Source organism: Vulpes vulpes, chromosome X (genome assembly GCF_048418805.1).
Source record: "Vulpes vulpes isolate BD-2025 chromosome X, VulVul3, whole genome shotgun sequence".
Classification (NCBI taxonomy): domain Eukaryota; kingdom Metazoa; phylum Chordata; class Mammalia; order Carnivora; family Canidae; genus Vulpes; species Vulpes vulpes.
This window is the reverse complement of record NC_132796.1, coordinates 43,624,623-43,645,453: the sequence shown is the minus strand read 5'-3', so window position 1 is coordinate 43,645,453 and position 20,831 is coordinate 43,624,623. Positions and strand designations below refer to the sequence as shown.

At 38.1% G+C, this 20,831-nt stretch overlaps 1 protein-coding gene across 3 annotated transcripts in view; it reads left to right on the top strand.

Annotated features, from left to right (window-relative positions):
- Positions 1-20,831, top strand: part of FAM120C (family with sequence similarity 120 member C) — a 163,707-nt gene that overhangs the window by 45,787 nt on the left and 97,089 nt on the right. For all 3 annotated transcript variants that reach the window (XM_072743380.1, XM_072743382.1, XM_072743381.1), the window contains exons 4-5: positions 7,632-7,760; positions 20,568-20,670. In XM_072743380.1, coding sequence (XP_072599481.1) covers positions 7,632-7,760; positions 20,568-20,670 — 232 coding nt within the window. The remainder of the gene's footprint in view (positions 1-7,631; positions 7,761-20,567; positions 20,671-20,831) is intronic.

Below are 20,831 nucleotides of genomic sequence, written 5' to 3'. Positions count from 1 at the left end.
AAATATTAGTTGACTATAGAGTTAAGGACCCATATCTGTATTCTCTGTTCTGCTCCATTTATCTATGTGTCTGTTTTTGTGCCAGTACCACACTGTCTTGATGATCACAGCTTTGTAGTACAACCTGAAATCTGGCATTGTGATGCCCCCGGCTCTGGTTTTCTTTTTCAGTATTCCCCTGGCTATTTGGGGTCTTTTGTGATTCCACACAAATCTTAAGATAATTTGTCCCAACTCTCTGATGAAAGTTCATGGCATTTTGATAGGAATTGCATTAAATGTGTAAATTGCCCTGGGTAGCGTTGACATTTTCACAATATTAATTTTTCCAATCCTTGAGCATGGAATATTTTTCCATCTCTTTGTGCCTTCCTCCATTTCTTTCAGAAGTGTTCTATAGTTTTTAGAGTATAGATCCTTTACCTCTTTGGTTAGGTTTATTCCTAGGTATCGGGTGCTTTTGGGTGCAATTTTAAATGGTACTGACTCCTTATTTTCTCTTTCTTCAGTCTCATTGTTAGTGTATAGAAATGCCACTGATTTCTGGGCATTGATTTTATATCCTGCCACACTGCCGAATTCCTGTATGAGTTCTAGCAATCTTGGGGTGGAGTCTTTTGGATTTGCTATGTACACTACTATGTCATCTATAAAACGGAGTGTTTGACTTTTTCTTTGCTAATTTGAATGCCTTTTATTTCTTTTTGTTGCCTGATTGCTGAGGCTAGGACTTCCACTCCTATGTTGAATAGAGGTGGTGAGAGTGGACATCCCTGTCTTATTTGTGATCTTAGGGGAAAGGATATGAGTGTTTCCCCATTGAGAATGATATTTGCTGTGAGTTTTTCGTAGATGGCTTCTAACATGCTGAGGAATGTTCCCTGTATCCCTACAATCTGAAAAGTTTTGATCAGGAATGGATGCTGTGTTTTGCCAAGTGCTTTCTCTGCATCTATTGAGAGGATCATATGGTTCTTTTTTCTCTTTTTATGAGTGTTGAACTTTGCATCTCGGGGATAAATCCCACTTGCTCATGGTGAATAATCTTCTTAATGTATTGTTGGATCCTATTGGCTAGTATCTTGTTGAGAATTTTTGCATCTGTGTTCATCAGGGATATTGGTCTATAATTCTCCTTTTTCCTGGGATCTATGTCTGGTTTGGAATTAAGGTGATGCTGGCCTCATAGAACGAGTCTGTAAGTATTCCATCCCTTTTTTTCTTCCAGAACAGCTTTAGAATAATAGGTATGGTTTCTCCTTTAAACGTTTGATAGAATTCCCCTGGGAAGCCATCTGGCCCTGGACTTTTGTGTCTTGGGAGGTTTTTGATGACTGCTTTAATTTGCTCCCTGGTTATCGGCCTGTCCAGGTTTTCTTTCTTTCTTTCTTTCTTTTTTTTTTTCTGTTCACGTTTTCTATTTCTTCCTCTTCCAGTTTTAGAAGTTCGTGGTTTTCCAGAAATGCTTCCATTTCTTCTAGATTGCCTAATTTTTTGGTCTATAGCTGCTCATAATATGTTTTTAAAATCGTTTGTATTTCCTTGATATTGGTGGTAATCTCTCTGTTTTCAATCATGATTTTATTAATTAGAATCTTTTTTGTTTTTAATAAGGCTGGCTAATGATTTATCTATCTTATTAATTCTTTCAAAGAACCAACTCCTGGTTTTGTTGATCTGTTCCACAGTTTTTCTGATCTCTGTTTCATTGAGTTCTGCTTGATTCTTCATTAACTCTCTTCTTCTGCAGGGTGTACGATCTATTTGCTGGTTTTTCTCTAGCTCCTTTAGGTGTAAGGTTAGCTTTTGTATTTGAGTCCTTTCCAGTTTTTGAATGGATGCTTGTATTGCGATGTATTTCCCCCTCAGGACTGCTTTTGCTGCATCCCAAAGATTTTGAACGGCTGTATCTGTATTCTCATTAGTTTCCATGAATCTTTTTAATTCTTCCTTAATTTCCTGGTTGACCCTTTCATCTTTTAGCAGGATGGTCCTTAAGCTCCACGTGTTTGAAGTCCTTCCAAACTTCTTGTTATGATTTAGTTCTAATTTCAAGCCATTATGGTCTGAGAATATGCAGGGGACGATCCCAATCTTTTGGTATCGGTTCATACCCGATTTGTGACCCAGTATGTGGTCTATTCTGGAGAAAGTTCCATGTACATTTGAGAAGAATGTGTATTCAGTTGAGTTTGGATGTAAAGTTCTGTAGATATCTGAGAAATCCATCTGGTCCAGTGTATCATTTAAAGCTCTCGTTTCTTTGGAGATATTGTGCTTAGAAGACCTATCAAGTATAGAAAGCGCTAGATCGAAATCACCTAGTATAAGTGTATTATTATCTAAGTATTTATTCACTTTCGTTATTAATTGATTGATATATTTGGCAGCTCCCACATTCGAGGCATATATACTGATGATTGTTAAGTCCTCTTGTTGGATAGATCCTTTAAGTATGATATAGTGTCCCTCTTCATCTCTCACTTCAGTCTTCGGGGTAAATTTTAGTTTATCTGATATAAGGATGGCTACCCCTGCTTTCTTTTGAGGACCATTTGAATGGTAAATGGTGCTCCAACCTTTTATTTTCAGGTTGTAGGTGTCCTTCTGTCTAAAATGAGTCTCCTGTAGAGAGCAAATAGATGGGTGCTGCTTTTTTATCCAGTCTGAAACCCTGTGCCTTTTGATGGGGTCATTAAGCCCGTTTACGTTTAGAGTTACTATTGATAGATATGAGTTTAGTGTCATCATGATATCTATTCAGTCCTTGTTTTTGTGGATTATTCCACTGGACTTCTTCTTAAAGGGGAATTTTTAGAGTCCCCCTTAAAATTTCTTGCAGAGCTAGTTTGGAGGTCACATATTCTTTCAGTTCCTGCCTGTCTTGGAAGCTCTTTATCTCTCCTTCCATTTTGAATGAGAGCTTTGCTGGATAAAGTATTCTTGGTTGCATGTTTTTCTCATTTAGGGGCCTGAATATATCCTGCCAGCCCTTTCTGGCCTGCCAGGTCTCTGTGGAGAGGTCTGTTGTTAATCTAATATTTATCCCCATGTAAGTTAGGTATCTCTTGTCTCTTGGTGGTTTAAGGAGTTTCTCTTTATCTTTGGAATTTGCAAGCTTTACTATTAAATGTCGAGGTGTTGAACGGTTTTTATTGATTTTAGGGGGGGATCTCTCTATTTCCTGGATCTGAATGCCTGTTTCCCTTCCTAGATTAGGAAAGTTTACAGCTAGGATTTGTTCAAATACATATTCTGGCCCTCTGTCCCTTTCGGCGCCCTCAGGAACCCCAATTCATCGTAGGTTTTTCTTCCTCAGGCTGTTGTTTATTTCCCTTAATCTGTCTTCATGGTCTTTTAATTGTTTGTCTCTTTTTTCCTCAGTTTCCCTCTTTGCCATCAACTTGTCTTCTATGTCACTCACTCGTTCTTCCACCTCATTATCCCTCGTCGTTAGGACTTCTAGTTTGGATTGCATCTCATTCAATTGATTTTTCATTTCTGCCTGATTGGATCTAAATTCTGCAGTCATGAAGTCTCTTGAGTCCTTTATGCTTTTTTTCTAGAGCCACCAGTAGCTGTATAATAGTGCTTCTGAATTGGCTTTCTGACATTGAATTTCAATCCAGATTTTGTAGCTCTCTGGGAGAGAGGATTGTTTCTGATTCTTTCTTTTGAGGTGAGGTTTCCCTTCTAGTCATTTTGCTCCGTGCAGAGTGGCCAAAACAAGTTGTATTGGGAAATGGAGAGAAAGAAGGAGAGAAAAGAGAAAAAGAAAAAAGAAAAGAAGGAAGAAAAAAAGAGAAGAGAAAGAAAAAGAAAGAAAGGACAAAAAGGGTGGGAGAAGCAAACAAAAAGAAAAGAAAAACACGGGGGAGTAAGTATCTCCTGATTCTGTATACTTTAAGTCCCTTGACTTCCCCTGGAACTTGTCCGTCTAGTTGGTCTTCTGGGGTAGGGGCCTGATGTGCTGATTTTCAGGTGTTAGCACTTGGGGGAGCTGCTCTGCCCCCTGCCTGGTGCAGGGCTCAGTGGGGGTTGTTTACCCCTTGAGGCCCCAGGAGAAACAACCACAGTGGCAGCGGCCAGCTCTGGAGCCCTGGATTCAGCTCCCGCGGTAACTATGGAGCTCTCCATCAGCAGGGGCCTTGAGGCTCCGGGGGGCGGGGCCGCTGATCTGCTCAGCTCGGGGCAGGAGCGTCCCTGCAGTCCTGGGCCCTCTTGGCCTCTGCCTGTCCCGAAGGGAGGTCGGATCCTGGGCTGTGTCCCCGGCGCCCTGTGCTCCGGGGCCTGTGCTGTTGGATTTCCTCTCCCAGTCGCGCAGCCCCCTCCACGCGGAGCCTCCGCCCGAGCCCCGCTGAGCTGCTCCTGGAGCCGTGCAGCCCCCTCCTCAGGGAGCTTCTTCCTCTGCTGGAGCCACCTCTGAGTTCCTCTCGGAGCACGCAGCCCCCCTCTCCGCGGAGCCGCTGCTGGAGCCCCTCTGAGCTGCTCTCGGGTCAATGTGTGCCAGGGCTGCAGTCCTTTAGGGAGCTCGCTGCACTCTACCCGGTGCGCAGTTGCAGTGTTAGTGTCCCAGGGAGCCTGGGTGCATCCCCGCCCCTCATGGGGTCCTGCTCTAACTCCCTGCGGGCCCCTTTCCGCCCGGGAAGATTGGTGAAGCTCCTGCTTCTCCGGGACGGGGCTTTCCTGTCCTGGGGGCACTCGCCCTGGCCTTTGCCTGGCTCCTCGTGGGGCCCCTCCCCCTTGGATCCCTTTTGTTTGTTTAACCGCCCCCCCCCGCCCCCCCCCCCCCCCCCCCCCCCCCCGTCTTCCTACCTTGTTAGAAGGGCAAACTCTTCTCATTGTAGCATTCAGCTGTTCTCTCTTTAAATCTCAGGCCAATTTCGTAGATTTTCAGAATGATTTGACAGTTATCTAGCTAATTTGGTGGGGACAGGTGATTTGGGGACCCTGGTGTATGTTTTTTTTGCTGTTCTTTCTCCAGTGCCTTTTGGAGCAAGGTTAGCTTTTGTATTTGAATTTTTTCTAATTTTTTGAGGCATGCTTTTATTGCGATGTATTTCCTCCCCAGGACAACTTTTGCTGTATCCCAAAGATTTTATATGGTTATATCTTCATTCTCATTAGTTTCCATGAGTCTTTTTAATTCTTCTCTAACTTCCTGGTTGACCCTTTCATCTTTTAGCAGGATGCTCTTTAACTTCCACATGTTTGGATTTCTTCCAAATTTCTTCTTGTGATTGAGTTCTAGTTTCAAAGCATTACGGTCTGAAAACATGCAGGGTACAATTCCATCTTTTGGTATCTGTTGAGACCTGATTTGTGACCCAGTATGTGGTCTATTCTGGAGAAAGTTCCATGTGCCCTTGAGAAGAATGTGTATTCAGTTGCGTTTGGATGTAAAAATATCTGTGAAATCCATCTGTTCCAGTGTATCATTTAAAGTTCTTGTTTCTTTGGAGATGTTGTGCTTAGAATATCTGTCATTTGTAGAAAGTGCCATGTTGGAAGTCTCCCAGTATAAGTGTATTATCATTTAAGTGTGTGTTTACTTTGGTTATTAATTGATATACTTGCAGCTCTCACATTAGGGGCATAAATATTCATGATTGTTAGATCCTAGTGTTGGAGAGATCCTTTAAGTATGATATAGTGTCCCTCTTCATCTCTTACCACAGTCTTTGGGATAAAGTTTAATTTATCTGATATGAAAATTGCTACCCCAGCTTCCTTTTGAGGACCATTTGAATGGTAAATGGTTCTCCATACTTTTATTTTCAGGCTGTAGGTGTCCTTAGGTCTCAGATGAGTCTCTTGTAGACAGCAAATAGATGGGTCTTGCTTTTTTATCCAGTCTGAAACCCTGTGCCTTTTGATGGAGTCATTACGGCCCCAGGCCCATTGACATTCAGAGTTACTATTGAAAGATGTGAATTTAGTGTCATCATGATACCTATTCATCCTTGTTTCTGTGGATTGTTTCTTTGGGCTTTCTCTTTCTTTTACACAGTCCCCCTTAATATTTCTTGCAGAGTTGGTTTGGTGGTCACATATTCTTTCAGTTTCTGCCTATCTTGAAAGCTCTTTATCTCTTCTATTCTGAATGAGAGCCTTGCTGGATAAAGTATTCTTGGCTCCATGTTCTTCTCATTTAGGACCCTGAATATATCCTGCCAGGCCTTCCTGGCCTGCCAGGTCTCTGTGGAGAGGTCTGCTGTTAACCTAATACTTCTCACCATTTAAGTTAGGGATCTCTTGTCTCTTGTTGCTTTAAGGATCTTCTCTTTATCTTTGGAATTTCAAGTTTAACTATTAAATGTCGAGGTGTTGAACAGTTTTTATTGATTTTAGGGAAGATCTCCTCTCTATCTCCTGGATCTGAATGCCTGTTTCCCTCCCTAAATTAGAGAAGTTGTCAGCTATAATTTGTTCAGATATGCTTTCTGGGCCTCTGTCCCTCTCGGTGCGCTCTGGAACCCCAATTAAACGTAGATATTTTCTTCTGAGGCTTTTATTTGTTTCCCTTAACCTTTCCTCTTGGTCTTTTAATTGTGTTTCTCTTTTTTCCTCAGTTTCCTTCCTTGCCATCAACTTGTTCTAGGTCACTCACTCTTCTGCCTCATGAACCCTCATCGTTAGGACCTCCACTTTGGATTGCGTCTCATTTAATTGATTTTTAATTTTGACCTGATTAGATCTAAATTCTGCCGTCATGAAGTCTCTTGAATCCTTTATGCTTTTTTCCAGAGCCACCAGTAGCTTTATAATTGTGCTTTTGAATTGGCTTTCTGACATCGAATTGTAATCCAAATTCTGTAACTCTGTGGGAGAGAGTACTATTTCTGATTCTTTCTTTTGTGGTGAGTCCTTTCTCATCATTTTGCTCAGTGCAGAGTGGCTAAAAACGAGTTAGACTTGTTAGAAGCGCAAGCTCTTTTCTCTGTCGTGTTCCAGCTGTTCTCTCTTTAAGTCTGTTTGAATTCGTAATTTTTCAGGTTGATTTGAAAGTTATCTAGGTAAGTTGGTGGGCACAGGTGATTGGGGACCCTACTCCTCCACATACTTGCCCCACCCCTCCAAGTCTGAGGGGAAATATTTTAAAGAAAAGATTTTAACTATCTCTCAGTGCATTTGCTAAATTTGAATTCTCTACCTTATGCCTACCTCACTCTTTTTTTAAAAGCCTAGATTGCTTTGAAGATTTTATTTATTTATTCATGAGAGACACAGAGAGTGAGAGAGCGGCAGAGACACAGGCAGAGGGAGAAGCAGGCTCCATGCGGGGAGCCCAACGTGGGACTCGGTCCCGGGTCTCCATGATCCCGCCCTGGGCTGGAGGATCACTAAACCGCTGAGGCACCAGGGCTGCCCCCTCACTCTTGTTTTTTAAGAGTTTGAGAAAGACATAGCAAGCAAGACAGAGCTCGTGTAGGGGAAGGGGCACAGGGAGAGGGAGAAGCAAACGCACCACTGATTAGGGAGCCATATGCTGGGCTTGATCCTGGGACCCTGGGATCATAACCTGAGCCTAAGGCAGACATTTACCTGAGCCACCCAGATGCCGCTACTTCACTTTTTTTTAGTGATCTATCACTGACGTCAGTGTACCTTGCTGATCTTATCTCCTTTAGGTCCGAGCTCATCAGCTGGTTCTTCCTCCTTGTGATGTGGTGATCAAGGCTGTGTCTGAGTATGTTAGTTCCATCAAAGACCCCTCAAACTTGGATGTGGTTGGGAAGGACGTTTTCAAACAATCTCAGGTGAGCTGGCCTTCTCCTTCCTAAGAGTCTCTAGTTTTCTTAACCTTCATTAAAACCACCAGCAGATTTTTTTTTTCTGTGCTACCTACCTTTTCTCATCATGGCTGCTTGTTTTCTCCATGCTTACAGATTGGAGTCCCAAAGTTTTCTTTGAAAACATTACTAGGCCTAGAATGAAAGAGTTCCTTAACTTTGGGACTATCCATGGTAATATAAGCTCATTCTGGGAAATTTACAAAATAAAATCACTTACGACCTTATTGCCCACAAACAACTTGCTGTAGTTATCACTCTAGAATATATCCTTCTACTCTTTTTTTGTTTTAATGTATATTTTAATATAAAGAAGGTCTTGCTTAGTGGAGGTTAATGGGTAATGAAAGAGTGCTTAAAGTTGGTACACAGAAAACAAAAATCAATACTTCATTGTTAATATTGATAAATGGACTCTCCTGGGAACTTGTGAAATAAAACTAAAAGTTAGGAAAATAAGTTAGTTTTTTAAAAAAAAATTTAAAGATTTTATTTATTGATTCATGAGAGGCAGAGGCATAGGCAGAGGGAGAAGCAGGTTCCCTGTTGAGAGCCCAATGTAGGGCCGATCCCAGAACCCCCGGATCACGACTTGAGCCAAAGGCAGATGTGCAACCCCTGGGTCCAATCACCCAGGCGCCTCTGTCAGTATTTTTTAATAGCCGTTCTTAAAAGTGTATAGTGGTAGCTCTTAATAATTTTAATTTGCATTTCTCAAATGAATAACGAACATTTTTTTCTTGTGCTTATTGGACATCCATATACCCTCTTTGGTGAATAGTCTGTTCCTGAACAGTCTTTTGTCCATTTTCACCTGAGTAATTTATTTACTCACTGTTGATTTTTTAGAATTCTTCATGTATTCTTGCTTGAAGTCCTTCATCAGATAGATGATTTACAAATATTTTATTTCAGTCTGTAGTTTATCTTTACATTCTTTTAACAGTATCTTTTATAAAGGAAAAGTTTTAAATTTTCATCTTTTATGGATCATGTATTTGGTGTCATGTATATAAATTCTTTCCCTAACTGCAGGCATGATAATATTGTCATGTTTTCTTGTAAAAATTACATACTTTTACATTTCACTTTTTTAAAAGATTTTATTTATTTATTAATTTAAGAGAGAGAGAGAGAGCACGGATTGGGGGCAGATGTAGAGGGAGAGGGAGAAGCAGACTCACCATTGAGCAGGGAGCCTGATGCTGGGCTCAGTTCTAGGACCATGAGATCCTGACCTAAGCTGGAGGCAGATGCTTAACAGACTTAGCCAGCCAGGTGTCCCTTCGTTTTACATTTAGAACAAATCGTCCATATCAATTTTGAGTTCATTTTTGTATAAAGTGTTAGGTATTTTATTTTTTGAATATCGATGTTTAGTTGTTTCAACACCATTTTTTGGAAAGACTGTCCTTTCTCAGTTGAATTTCTGTTTGTGTGGGTCTATTTCTAGACACTGTTTTGTTCAGTTGACCCCTGTGTCTGTCTCTTTGCAAATAGAACTTTGTGTTGAATACCGTAGCTTTATGGTAAATCAAAATTAGGTAGTGGTCCCTCCAATTTTATCTTTCTTTTTCAAAATTATTTTCTCTAGTTTCTTTGTCTCTCCATATCAATTTTAGAATAATCTTTTCTGTATTTACAGAAAATAATCCTGCTGGGTTTTAATGGGAATTCCTTATATTAAATATACAGTTGACCCTTTAACAACATGGGGATTAGGGGAACCGACCCCCTCCATGAAGTCAGAAATCCATGTGTAGTTTTTAATTCCCCAAAAACTTAGCTGCTAATAGCCTACTGTTGACTCGCTCCATTACTAATAACATAAAAGGTTGATTAACACATATTTTATATGTTGATAGTAGTATATACTGTATTCTTATAATAAGCTAGAGAAAAAAGTTATAAAGAGAATAAAATATGTTTAAAGTACTGTATTGTATTTATCATAAAAAATTCACATATACATGAACCCACACAGGTCAAACCTGTGTTGCTCAAGGCTCAATTGTATAGATGAATTTGGGAGTTTTCAAATCCTGTAATACAATATGTGTCTCCATTTATTTAGTTCATTTTTAATTTTTTTTCATCATCATTGTATAGCTTTTAACATACAAGTCACATACACTTATTAATATTTAAGTATTTTATATTTGAGACACCAATTGTAAAGGATATTGTTTTGTTCATTTTAATTTCTAATTGTTCATTGCTACTATATTAAAATATGACTGATTTTTGTGTGTTGACCTTGTATCCTGCAACCTTTCTAAACTCACAAGGAGTTTTCTGATGGATTTCTTGATATTTTCACCGTAGGTGATCATATTGTCTGTGAATAAGGACAGTTTTATTTCTTTTGTCATCTCTATGCCTTTTTTTTTTACTGCACCATCCAGAATTTCCAAGCAATAGTGAATAGGAGTAATCGGAAAGGATATATCTTGTTCCCAATCTTTGGGAAAACCATTCAGTCAGTATTAAGTATTATATTAGCTGTAGGTTTTGTAGATGTACATTATCAGATCCAGGAAGTTATGTTCCTAGTTTACTAAGAGTTCTTATCATTAAAGGGTGGTGTATCTTGTCAAATGTATATTTTTGCATCTGCTGATAGGATCATGTGATTTTTCTTCTTTAGTCCATTGATTTTCAGATATTGAACCATCCTTGCATTTCTAGGATGTGGTAAAGGTATATCCTTTCTTTTTTATATTATTAGATTTGATTTACTAGTATTTCATAGAACATTTTTGCTTTTATTTTCTTGAGGAATATTGGTCTCCAGTGTTTTTGGTGCTTTGTCTGGTTTGGTATCAGGGTAATGTTGGATTCCACGTGAGTTGGCAAGTATTCTGGTTTTTTTGGAAGAGATTGTGTAGAATTGGCTTTTTGTCTTTAATTGTTTGGTAGAATTTTTCAGTGATGTGTCTGGCAGATATTTCTTTGAATTCATGCTGTTTAGAATTTTCTAAGCTTCTTGAATATCCAAGTATGTCTTTCACTAAATTTCAGAAGTTTACAGTTGTTTTTCTTCAAATGTTTTTTTCTGTTCCGTGTTTTCCTTTCCTTCCATGATGATAATGACACCAATGTTAGACCTTTTGTTATTGTCCTGTAGATGCTTGAGGGTCTGTATTTTTCTTTTTTTTAAAAAAAATATTTTATTTATTTATTCATGAGAGACACACAGAGAGAGAAAGAGAGAGGCAGAGGGAGAAGCAGGCTCCATGCAGAGAGCCCGACGTGGGACTTGATCCCAGGTCTCCAGGATCAGGCCCTGGGCCAAAGGCAAGCGCTAAACTGCTGAGCCACCAGGGCTGCCCTGGTCTGTATTTTTCAAAAAAAATACATTTTTGTCACAGTGAATAATTTCTTTTGATTTATTGTCAACTTCATTGACTCTACTTGGTCATCTCTATTCTGCTAAAGAGCTCATCTAAAGAATTTCTTTTTAAGTTTTGATTATGGTATTGTTAAGTTCTAAAGTTTCCATTTGGTTCTTCTTTATGTATTATCTTTTTTTTTTGCAGACTTTCTATCTTTCTTTTTGTTTCAGAAGTATTCCCCTTTCAGGCACTTTTATAAAGTTACTTTAAAGTCTTTGTCAGATAATTCCAGTGTGTTTGTCGTCTCAGCACTGAGATTCTTGATCTTGTTTCAGTATAACAGAGAATGTTGACAGTTTTGTTTTAGGAGATAATTGACAAGTTAGATTCAGACCACAAGTTCTTACCATCCTTCTGTGGGCTGTGATGTCACTGTCAGTGCAATTTTCAAAATCTTTGCAAACTTATTTGGCTCGGTCCCATGTATATGCTACCCACCCAGTATCCAGTCTGGGACTTGTTTGGTAGTTTATCTCTTCAGTTCTCAGAGTCTCTGGTCTCCCATTTGGTGTCAGATCCACACATGTACTACTCCCTCTCTGATCCTTCAGTACTTCCTGGTTCATTGGGCCACCCTTTCTCAGTGCCTGGGGCCAAGCAGCAGCAGGATGAAGAGAAAAAGCATCAAAAGCTCACCCTACCCTACTGAGACTTCTGCTTCTCTGATTGGAAAGCAAGGTTCCTGCTATTCCCCTGCTGCCACTGCTGCCACCATAGGTTTGTTTCAGGTGAATAGAAGAAAGGAAAAGAAAAAAATATTGGAGTGTTTCCGTATACTTTCTTGAGTTTTCAAGGACCCCTTTCCCATTCTTTAAGCCAGAACTAAACTAGGGTTTCTCCTGGCACACTTAGTCCACATTAATGTATGCTTTCAGATTTTAGGCTGCATTGTGTCCACACCAAGGGATACTAGAGGAAAAAAGAAATGCTAAACTCACCCTTGATTCAGTGGTAATTTGAATTCTGGTCTTCTTCCCCAGTCCTCCTGCTACTGTTTACATTTCAGAGTCTTCAAATAGCTGCTTCTAGGTTTTAAAACTATCTTACAGTGGGAATAAGGTAGAGTGTGTTTACTCCATCTTATCTAGAATGGAACTCTCTCTGTAGATAGTTTTAAGTGAATAAAGCAAAAAATCAGTGCTTTGTTTTGGGAGCATAAGTTTTCCTAACCAATTATATGATAGCACAGTCCAGCATCTATTCCTTTATATCTAACTTTCTGTCATAATTATAAAAAAAATTTGTTTTTATAAAAAATATACTTGGGCTTGATTTTCCCAAAGGGCTTAGTTTCTTTTGATATTCAAATTATTGTTTTTTCAAGTGTCTTTCCTAACATCATCTTTTAGAATTCTTCTTTCCACTGTTGTTGAACACTAACTGTACCAGATACTCATTTGTCCATGACTTCTAGCATTATGAGTGCAGGCCTCTATCATTTCCCTTGACCTAAGGAAATCTTGAACTTTATGATAGATTTTGTACATTCATTTTGTCGATTTCCATTGTACTTTCAGCTGTTTGCATCAGACAATTAGGAAGAGAGTGACCCACAAAGAAATTGTCATAGTGGGTAGGGAGAAATGCTAGCGTTAAGTAGGGGATACTGTTTAGATGGAGAATTAATTTTCCTTCCTTTTTTATTGTGGTAAAATATACTTAACATAAAATTTGCCATCTTAATCATTTTAAGTGTATAATGCAGTGGTATTGAATACATTCATAATGTGTAACCATCACCATCATCCATCTCCATAACTCTTTTCATCTTATAAAACTTCTATACCTATTAAATGATGACTTCGCATTTTCCCCTTCTCTCCAGCCCATGGCAACCATAATTCTTTCTTTCTCTATGATTTTTGACCATTTTAGGTACCTCAGTATTTGTCTTTTTGTGACTGATTTATTTCATGTAGCATGTCTTCAAGGTTCATCCATATTGTAGAATGTGCCAGAATTCCTTTACTTTTTAAAACCAAATAATATTCCATTGTATGTTGACAGAGGAAAAATTTTGTAAGTGTTCAGTTCAGTGATGAATTTTTTAATGTTACAACTTTTGCTTCCCTTTATAACTTTATGATTTTTGGAATCTGGATAATAATCATGTTCTTAACAAGGATCCCCCTTTTCACTAAACAAGAAGAACAAAATAATTTTAAAAACAGAGACGTTGCTATTAATTTGATGTTAAGTGTTTTATAGTGTTTCCTAGTTTCCTTTGTATATATGTTTTGATGTGGTAGTCATCAGTATAAAATTTTTTAAATTGCTTTTTTCGTGTAACCTTTGTCTTAAACCGGTTTTCATTGTAGCTGTATAATTTTCATAAACATCATTTTTAACAGTTTTAGAATTATGAGAGCTCTTTTAAACAAACATTAAAAAACTGCCAGGTAATAGCATCAAAGAGTAGGGTTCTACTCAGCTACCTATGGCCTCTGGGGATCTATAAAAGAAAAGAGTAGGACGTTATTAAATATGATCATATATTAAATGCTAAATATATTTCCAAAGACAGGGTTCCATGCTAGGCACTAAAATATAAATGTGAATAAACCATTCTCTGTTCTTGCAGAATTTGAGGTTAAATGGGGACAGAAGCAAATACATAAGTATAATAAAGATAAACTACAATAAATTTGTCACAGAAGGAAAGTTTCAAAGAAGTAGTACCTTTTGAAGGGAGACTAAATGTCAGGGCACAGAACAGTGCTACACTGAGGGAAGTATATGTAATTCAGGATTTCAGGGGAGTAAGTCATAGATCTATACTCAGTGAAGTTGAATAGTTTTCAAGTTAAGTGCAGAAAGCAAGTTGAAAAACCGTATGATAGTATAATTACACATATATGAAGAAAGTAAAACCATATTGGTACACATACATAATGTGTATAAACACAGCAAAAATTATGACAGGATATAGATCAAACTAATAATACTGGTCACTTCTGGAGAGGGGAGGAAGTACAGAGCTATAGATATTAAAGAAAATTATATACGTCTTGTACCTTTGAGGAGATTGTTATGTGTGTAATTAAATATAGTGGATATATAACTAATGGAACCTTGATACAGTGGAATTTTATTCAACCAATTAGGATATCATTCTATAAGTCAGTAATTTCATATAATCTTTAGATTTGGAACACTTTTTCAAAGAATTATATACTCAACAGAATTTTGAGAAAACAGAGTGATTTTATTTCTAAGCGAGGCTGGAGAACCTGGCAATCTTGATTTCTGTGTTTCTGTGCTTGAATGTATGTAAATAAAGATATCTGGAATGTTATAGATTCTAGAATGTTAACAGTAACAGATTCTGAGAGAAGATTATAAATGTTTAAAATTTTACTTTTTTGGATTACATATTTTAATAATTTTATATATGTTTCTATAAGAAATATTTCTTGTAGTTAGATGACTTTCTTGTAGAAAGTACTCAACATTGGGGCTATATGGTGAATTGGGCATTCTCATGCACTTATGATGAGTTAACTTGAGACCTCAGTTTTGGAAAGAGAGACACATTAGTATCATGTGTCAAGAATCTATGCATTTTAGACCTAAAGACACCTGCATATCGAAAGTGAGGGGATGAGAACCATGTATCATGCTAATGGACATCAAAAGAAAGCCAGAGTAGCCATACATCTATCAGACAAACCAGATTTTAAAACAAAGACTAACAAGAGATGAAGAAGGGCATTATATCATAATTAAGGTATTTATTCATCAAGAAGATTTAACAATTGTAAATATTTATGCCCCCAGCTTGGGAGCACCCAAATATACAAATCAATTAATAATAAACATAAAGGAACCCATTGATAATAATACAGTAATAGCATGAGACTTTAACACTCCACTATAGCAATGGATAGATCATCTAAGCAGAAAATCAACAAGAAAACAGTGGCTTTGAATGCCACACTGGACCAGATGGACTTAACAGATATATATTCAGAACATTTTATCCTAAAGCAGCAGAATACATATTCTTTTCAAGTGCACATGGAGCATTCTCCAGGATGGACCACATACTGAGTCAAAAATCAGCCCTCAACAAGTAGAAAATATTGAAGATTATTCCATGCATATTTTCAAACCACAACATTATGAAACTTGAAGTCAACCACAAGAAAAAGTTTGGAAAGACTGCAAATACATGGAGGTTAAAGAACATCCTACTAAAGAATGAACAGGTTAACCAGGGACTAAAGAAGAAATTTTAAAGTACATGGAAGCAAATGAAAGTGGAAAGACAGCAGTCTAAAACCTTTGGGATGCAGCAAAGACAGTACTAAGAGGGAAGTATATTGCAATACAGGCCTATCTTAAGAATCTTAGCAAGAAAATTCTCAAATACACAACCTAACTCTATACCTAAAGAAGCTAAAAAAGGAACAGCAAATAAACTCAGTCCAGCAGAAGCGGGGAATAATAAAGATTAGAACAGAAATTAACGATATAGAAACAAAAAAATCCCACAGTAGAATGGATTAAAAAAACTAAGCTGGTTCCTTGAAAGAATTAACAAAATTGATAAAACCCTAGCCAGACTTATCAAAAAGAGAAAGGACACAAATAGATAAAATCACAAATGAAAGAGAAGAGATCATAACCAACACCACACAAACACAGTTATAAGAGAATACCATGAAAAATTATATGCCAACACACTGAAACACTTGGAAGAAATGGACAAATTCCTAGAAACCTACAGTTTTTCCAAAACTGGAACAGGAAGAAATAGAAAATATGAACAGACCCATAACCCACAAAAGAAATTGAATCAGTAGTTAACAATCTCTCAACAAACAAGAGTCCAGGGCCAGATGGTTTACCAAGGGAATTCTACCAAACATTTATTTTAAAAAAGGTTTTATTTATTTGAGAGAAAGACAGTGAGGGAGGGAGAGAGAGAATGAGCAGGGAGAGCAATAGAGGGAGAAGCAGATACCTCACTGAGCAGGGAGCCATATGTGGGGTTCAGCCCCAGGACCTTGGGATCATGACCCGAGCTTAAGGCAGACACTTAACCAACTGAACCATTCAGGTACCCCTCTATCAGACATTTAAAGGAGGTAATTACCTATTCTCCTCAAACTGTTCCAAAAAATAAAAATGGAAGGCACACTTGCAAACACATTGTTGAAGCCACTATTACCTTGATTTCAAAACCAGACACACTAAAAAAGGAAAATTACTAATACCCCTAATGAACATGGATGCAAAAGTTCTCAATAAAATATTAAAAAATCAAATTGAACAGTACATTAAAAAAATTATTCACCACAATAAAGTGGGATTTATTTCTGGGCTGCAAGGGTGATTCAGTATTCACAAATCAATGTGATACAGCACGTTGAGTAAAAGAAAAGAACCATATGATCCTATCAATAGATGCAGAAAAAGCATTTGACAAAATACACAATCCTGATAAAAACCCTCAACAAAGTAAGGATAGAAGGAACATACCTCAACATCATAAAAGCCATATACAAAACACCCACAGTTAATATCATCTTCAGTGGGGAAAAACTGAGAGCCCTTCCCCTATTGTCAAAAACAAGACAAGGATGTCCACTTTCACCATTAATATTTAACATACTACTGGAAAAGCCTTAGCTTCAGTCAGCTAACAAAAAGAAATAAAAGGCATCCTAATTGGCAGGGAAGAAGTCAGACTTTCAGTATTTGCAGACAACACTATACTTTGTGTAGAAATCTAAAAGGCTCCACCCAAAAAATGGCTAGAACTCATATATGAATTCAGCAAAGTTGCAGGATATAAAATCAACATGCAGAAATCTGTTGCATTTCTATACACCAGTAATGACACAGCAGAAAGAAAAATCAAGGAATCGATCTCATTTGCAATTGCACCAAAAACAGGAAGATACCTAAGAATAAACCCAATTAAAGACATAAAATATCTGTACTCTGAAAACTATAGGGATCTCTGGGTGGCGCAGCGGTTTGGCGCCTGCCTTTGGCCCAGGGCGCGATCCTGGAGACCCGGGATCGAATCCCACGTCAGGCTCCCGGTGCATGGAGCCTGCTTCTCCCTCTGCCTGTATCTCTGCCTCTCTCTCTCTCTCTCTGACTATCATAAATAAATAAAAAAATTTAAAAAAAAATTTTGAAAACTATAAAACATTTATGAAAGGCATTGAAGAGAACACAAAGGAATGGAACAGCATTCCATGCTCATTGGAAGAACAAATATTTTTTAAAAGATTTTATTTATTTATTCATGAGAGACAGAGACAGAGAGAGAGAGGCAGAGACAAAGGCAGAGGGAGAAGTAGGCTCCATGCAGGGAGCCTGATGTGGGACTCGATCTCGGGTCTCCAGGATCAGACCCTGGGCTGAAGGCGGTGCTAAACCACAGAGCCACCTGGGCTGCCCAAGAACAAATATTATTAAGGTGTCTATACTACCCAAATCAATCTATACATTTAATGCAATCCTTATCAAAATACCATCAACATTTTTCACAGAACTGGAACAAATCATCCTACATTTGTATGGAACCACAAAACATCACAAATAGCCAAAACAATCCTGAAAAAGAAAACTAAAACTGGAGGCATCACAATTCTGGATTTCAAGCAATGTTACAGACCTGTAGTCATCAAGACAGTATGATATTAGCACAAAAACAGGTACATAGATCAGTGGAACAGAAGAGAAAACCCAAAAATGGACCCACAACTCTGGTCAATTAATCATCAGCAAAGCAGGAAAAAATATCCAGTGGAAAAGAGAGTCTCTTCAACAAATGGTTTTAGGAAAAATGGATAGCAACATACAGAAGAATGAAACTGAACCACTTTCTTATACCATACACAAAAATAAATTCAAAATGGTTGAAAGACCTAAATGTGAAAAAAATCCATCAAAATCCTAGAGGAAAACACAGGCAGCAACCTTTTACCTCTGTTATAGCAACTTTTTCCTAGATATATCTCCAGAGGCAAGGGAAACAAAAGCAAAACTGAACTATTAAGAGTTAATCAAGATAAAAACTTCTGCAAAACAAAGGAAATAAAAAATTGACAAAACTTTTAAAAAACTAAAAAAGTTTGATAAGGAAAATCTCCTCAGTCAGCCCTAACCCCTCAGAGATGAGCAATGTTATTCTTTTTTTCCTAAAGATTTTATTTATTTATTCATGAGAGAGAGAGAGAGAGAGAGAGAGAGGCAGGCAGAGACACAGGCAGAGGGAGAAGCAGGCTTCATGCAGGGAGCCCGGCGTGAGACTCGATCCCAGGGCTCCAGGATCACGCCCTGGGCCGAAGGCGGCGCTAAACCGCTGAGCCACCAGAGCTTCCGTTATTACTTCTTTTGCCATAGTTTTGCTTCTACTTGAACTTTATATATACTCTTTGTGTCTCTTCTTTCACTCAGTATAAGGTGTTTGAGACTTATCTATGTTGTGCTTCATTCTTTTTATAACTGTACAATATTCCATTGTAGGAAACTACCACAATTTATCCATTCTTCTCTTGGTATACATTTGAGTTGAGTTTGGGGCTGTTATGAATGAAGTTGTTAGCATTCTTGTTCCTATCTTTTGGTGGACATATGTCCTCATTTCTCCTGGGTAACTACTTGGAAGTAGGATTGCTGTGCCATATGGATAAATATTTGTTTGATTTTATAAGAAACTGCCAATCTGGGCAGCCTGGGTGGCTCAGTGGTTTAGCACCACCTTCGGCCCTGGGTGTGATCCTGGGGTCCCAGGATTGAGTCCTGCATTGGGCTCCTTGCGTGGCGCCTGCTTCTCCCTCTGCCTGTGCCTGTGCCTCTCTATGTGTGTGTGTCTCATGAATAAATAAATAAAATCTTTAAAAAAAAAGAAACTGCCAATCTGTTTTTCAAATTATACCAATACACACTCCCCCTAGCAATGCACTGCAGTTCTAGTTAGTCCATATCCTTACCAGTGCCTAATGTTTATAATCTTTAATTTTAACTATTCTAGTGGATATATAGTAGTGACACATTATGTATGGTTTTGTATATGTTTAAATGCTTTTTATTTTAATGCTTATACCGTTTGAACCAATGATTCCACTTTGGGCACAGTGTCCTAGGAACATAATCTGAAATCTAGAAAAAAATATATATGTAAATATATGTTCTTTACTGTATACCTTATAATAGCCAAATGTGAGAAATAACCTAGGGGTGCCTTGGTGGCTTAGTTGGTTGGGCATCTGCCTTCAGCTCAAGTCATGATCCCAGGGTCCTGGGATTGAGCCCCTGCTCAGCAGGGAGTCTGCTTCTTCTCTCCCTCTGCTTCCCCCCTCCTCTTGTGCTCCTTCTCTCTTTCTCTCAAACAAATAAATAAAAGTTTTTTTTAAAAAAAGAGAACCTAAATATCAGGTATTAGGGAAGTAGTTACATAATCTATGATACATTTATACCTATAAAATATAGTCATTTAAAATTATAATAAAAGGCTATGAATTTATATAATACCAACTATTAAAAATGTATTAAAATAGACCAGCAATATGTCAACAAAAAATTTATTTTAAAATACTGAAAGAAGGGGTACCTGAATGGCTCAGTTAGTTAAGTGTTTCACTCGATTTCAGCTCAGGTCATGATCTCAGGATCCTAGGATTGAGCTCTATGTTGAGCTCTGCACTCAGTACAGTGTCTGCTTGAGGATTCTCTCCCTCTGCTGCTCACCCCACTCACATGCTTGCGTGTGCTCGCTCTCTCTCTCTCTCTCTCTCTCACACACACAAATAAATAAATCTTGTAAAAAGTTTTAGAAAATAAAATATATGAAATAAAATACTGGAAGAAAACAACCCAAAATATCTTTGGGTGTTGGTACTATGTAATTTTTCCCCACTCTTACTGATTTTTCTTTTTTTAAGATTTTTTTTATTCATGAGAGAGACAAAGAGAAAGCAGAGACATAGGCAGAGGGAGAAGCAGGCTCCATGCAGGGAGCCCAATGTGGGACTCGATCCCAGAACAGCGGGATCACACCCTGAGCCAAAGGCAGATGCTCAACTGCTGAGCCACCCAAGTGTCCCTATTTTTTCTAATGGTCATATGACCATTTTTGAATAGCACAAAATGTACTTAAACTTTATTTACTTATTTATTTGTTTTTATTTTTTTAATTTATTTATTTTTAAACTTAATTTTTTTAAGTTCTCCAGATTTTACATTCTATAGTGCTTTCTGCCTACCTAATCTTTTCTGCAATGTGAAAAATTGCTCTCTTGGGTTTCTTAAAATATTTTATTTCTGCTACTGTTTTGACTCTTCAATTATAAAATTGCATGAAAAAGACACTCTCATGTTGTTTCTTCTCTTGAACATCTGATGTTCCAATGTCCAGTCCAGGATAGAAGATAAAATAGAGCGATTCAAGAAAGCAGTTGAATATTATTCAGTCACAACCAAACTCTCTTCGCTGCCAGTGGGTCCCTCCTCCTTTCTAGGTAAGGCTTCCATCTGATGCAGAGCTGCTCTATCTAAAGATGCAACTGAGTTCCTCATGGGAACTCCTGGGCCAGAGTGAAATGACTTGTTGTATTGCACTCTTGTAGAAGTCATTCCTGTTTGGTGGATACTCTCCTTTTGATTTCCATGTAATAAGAGT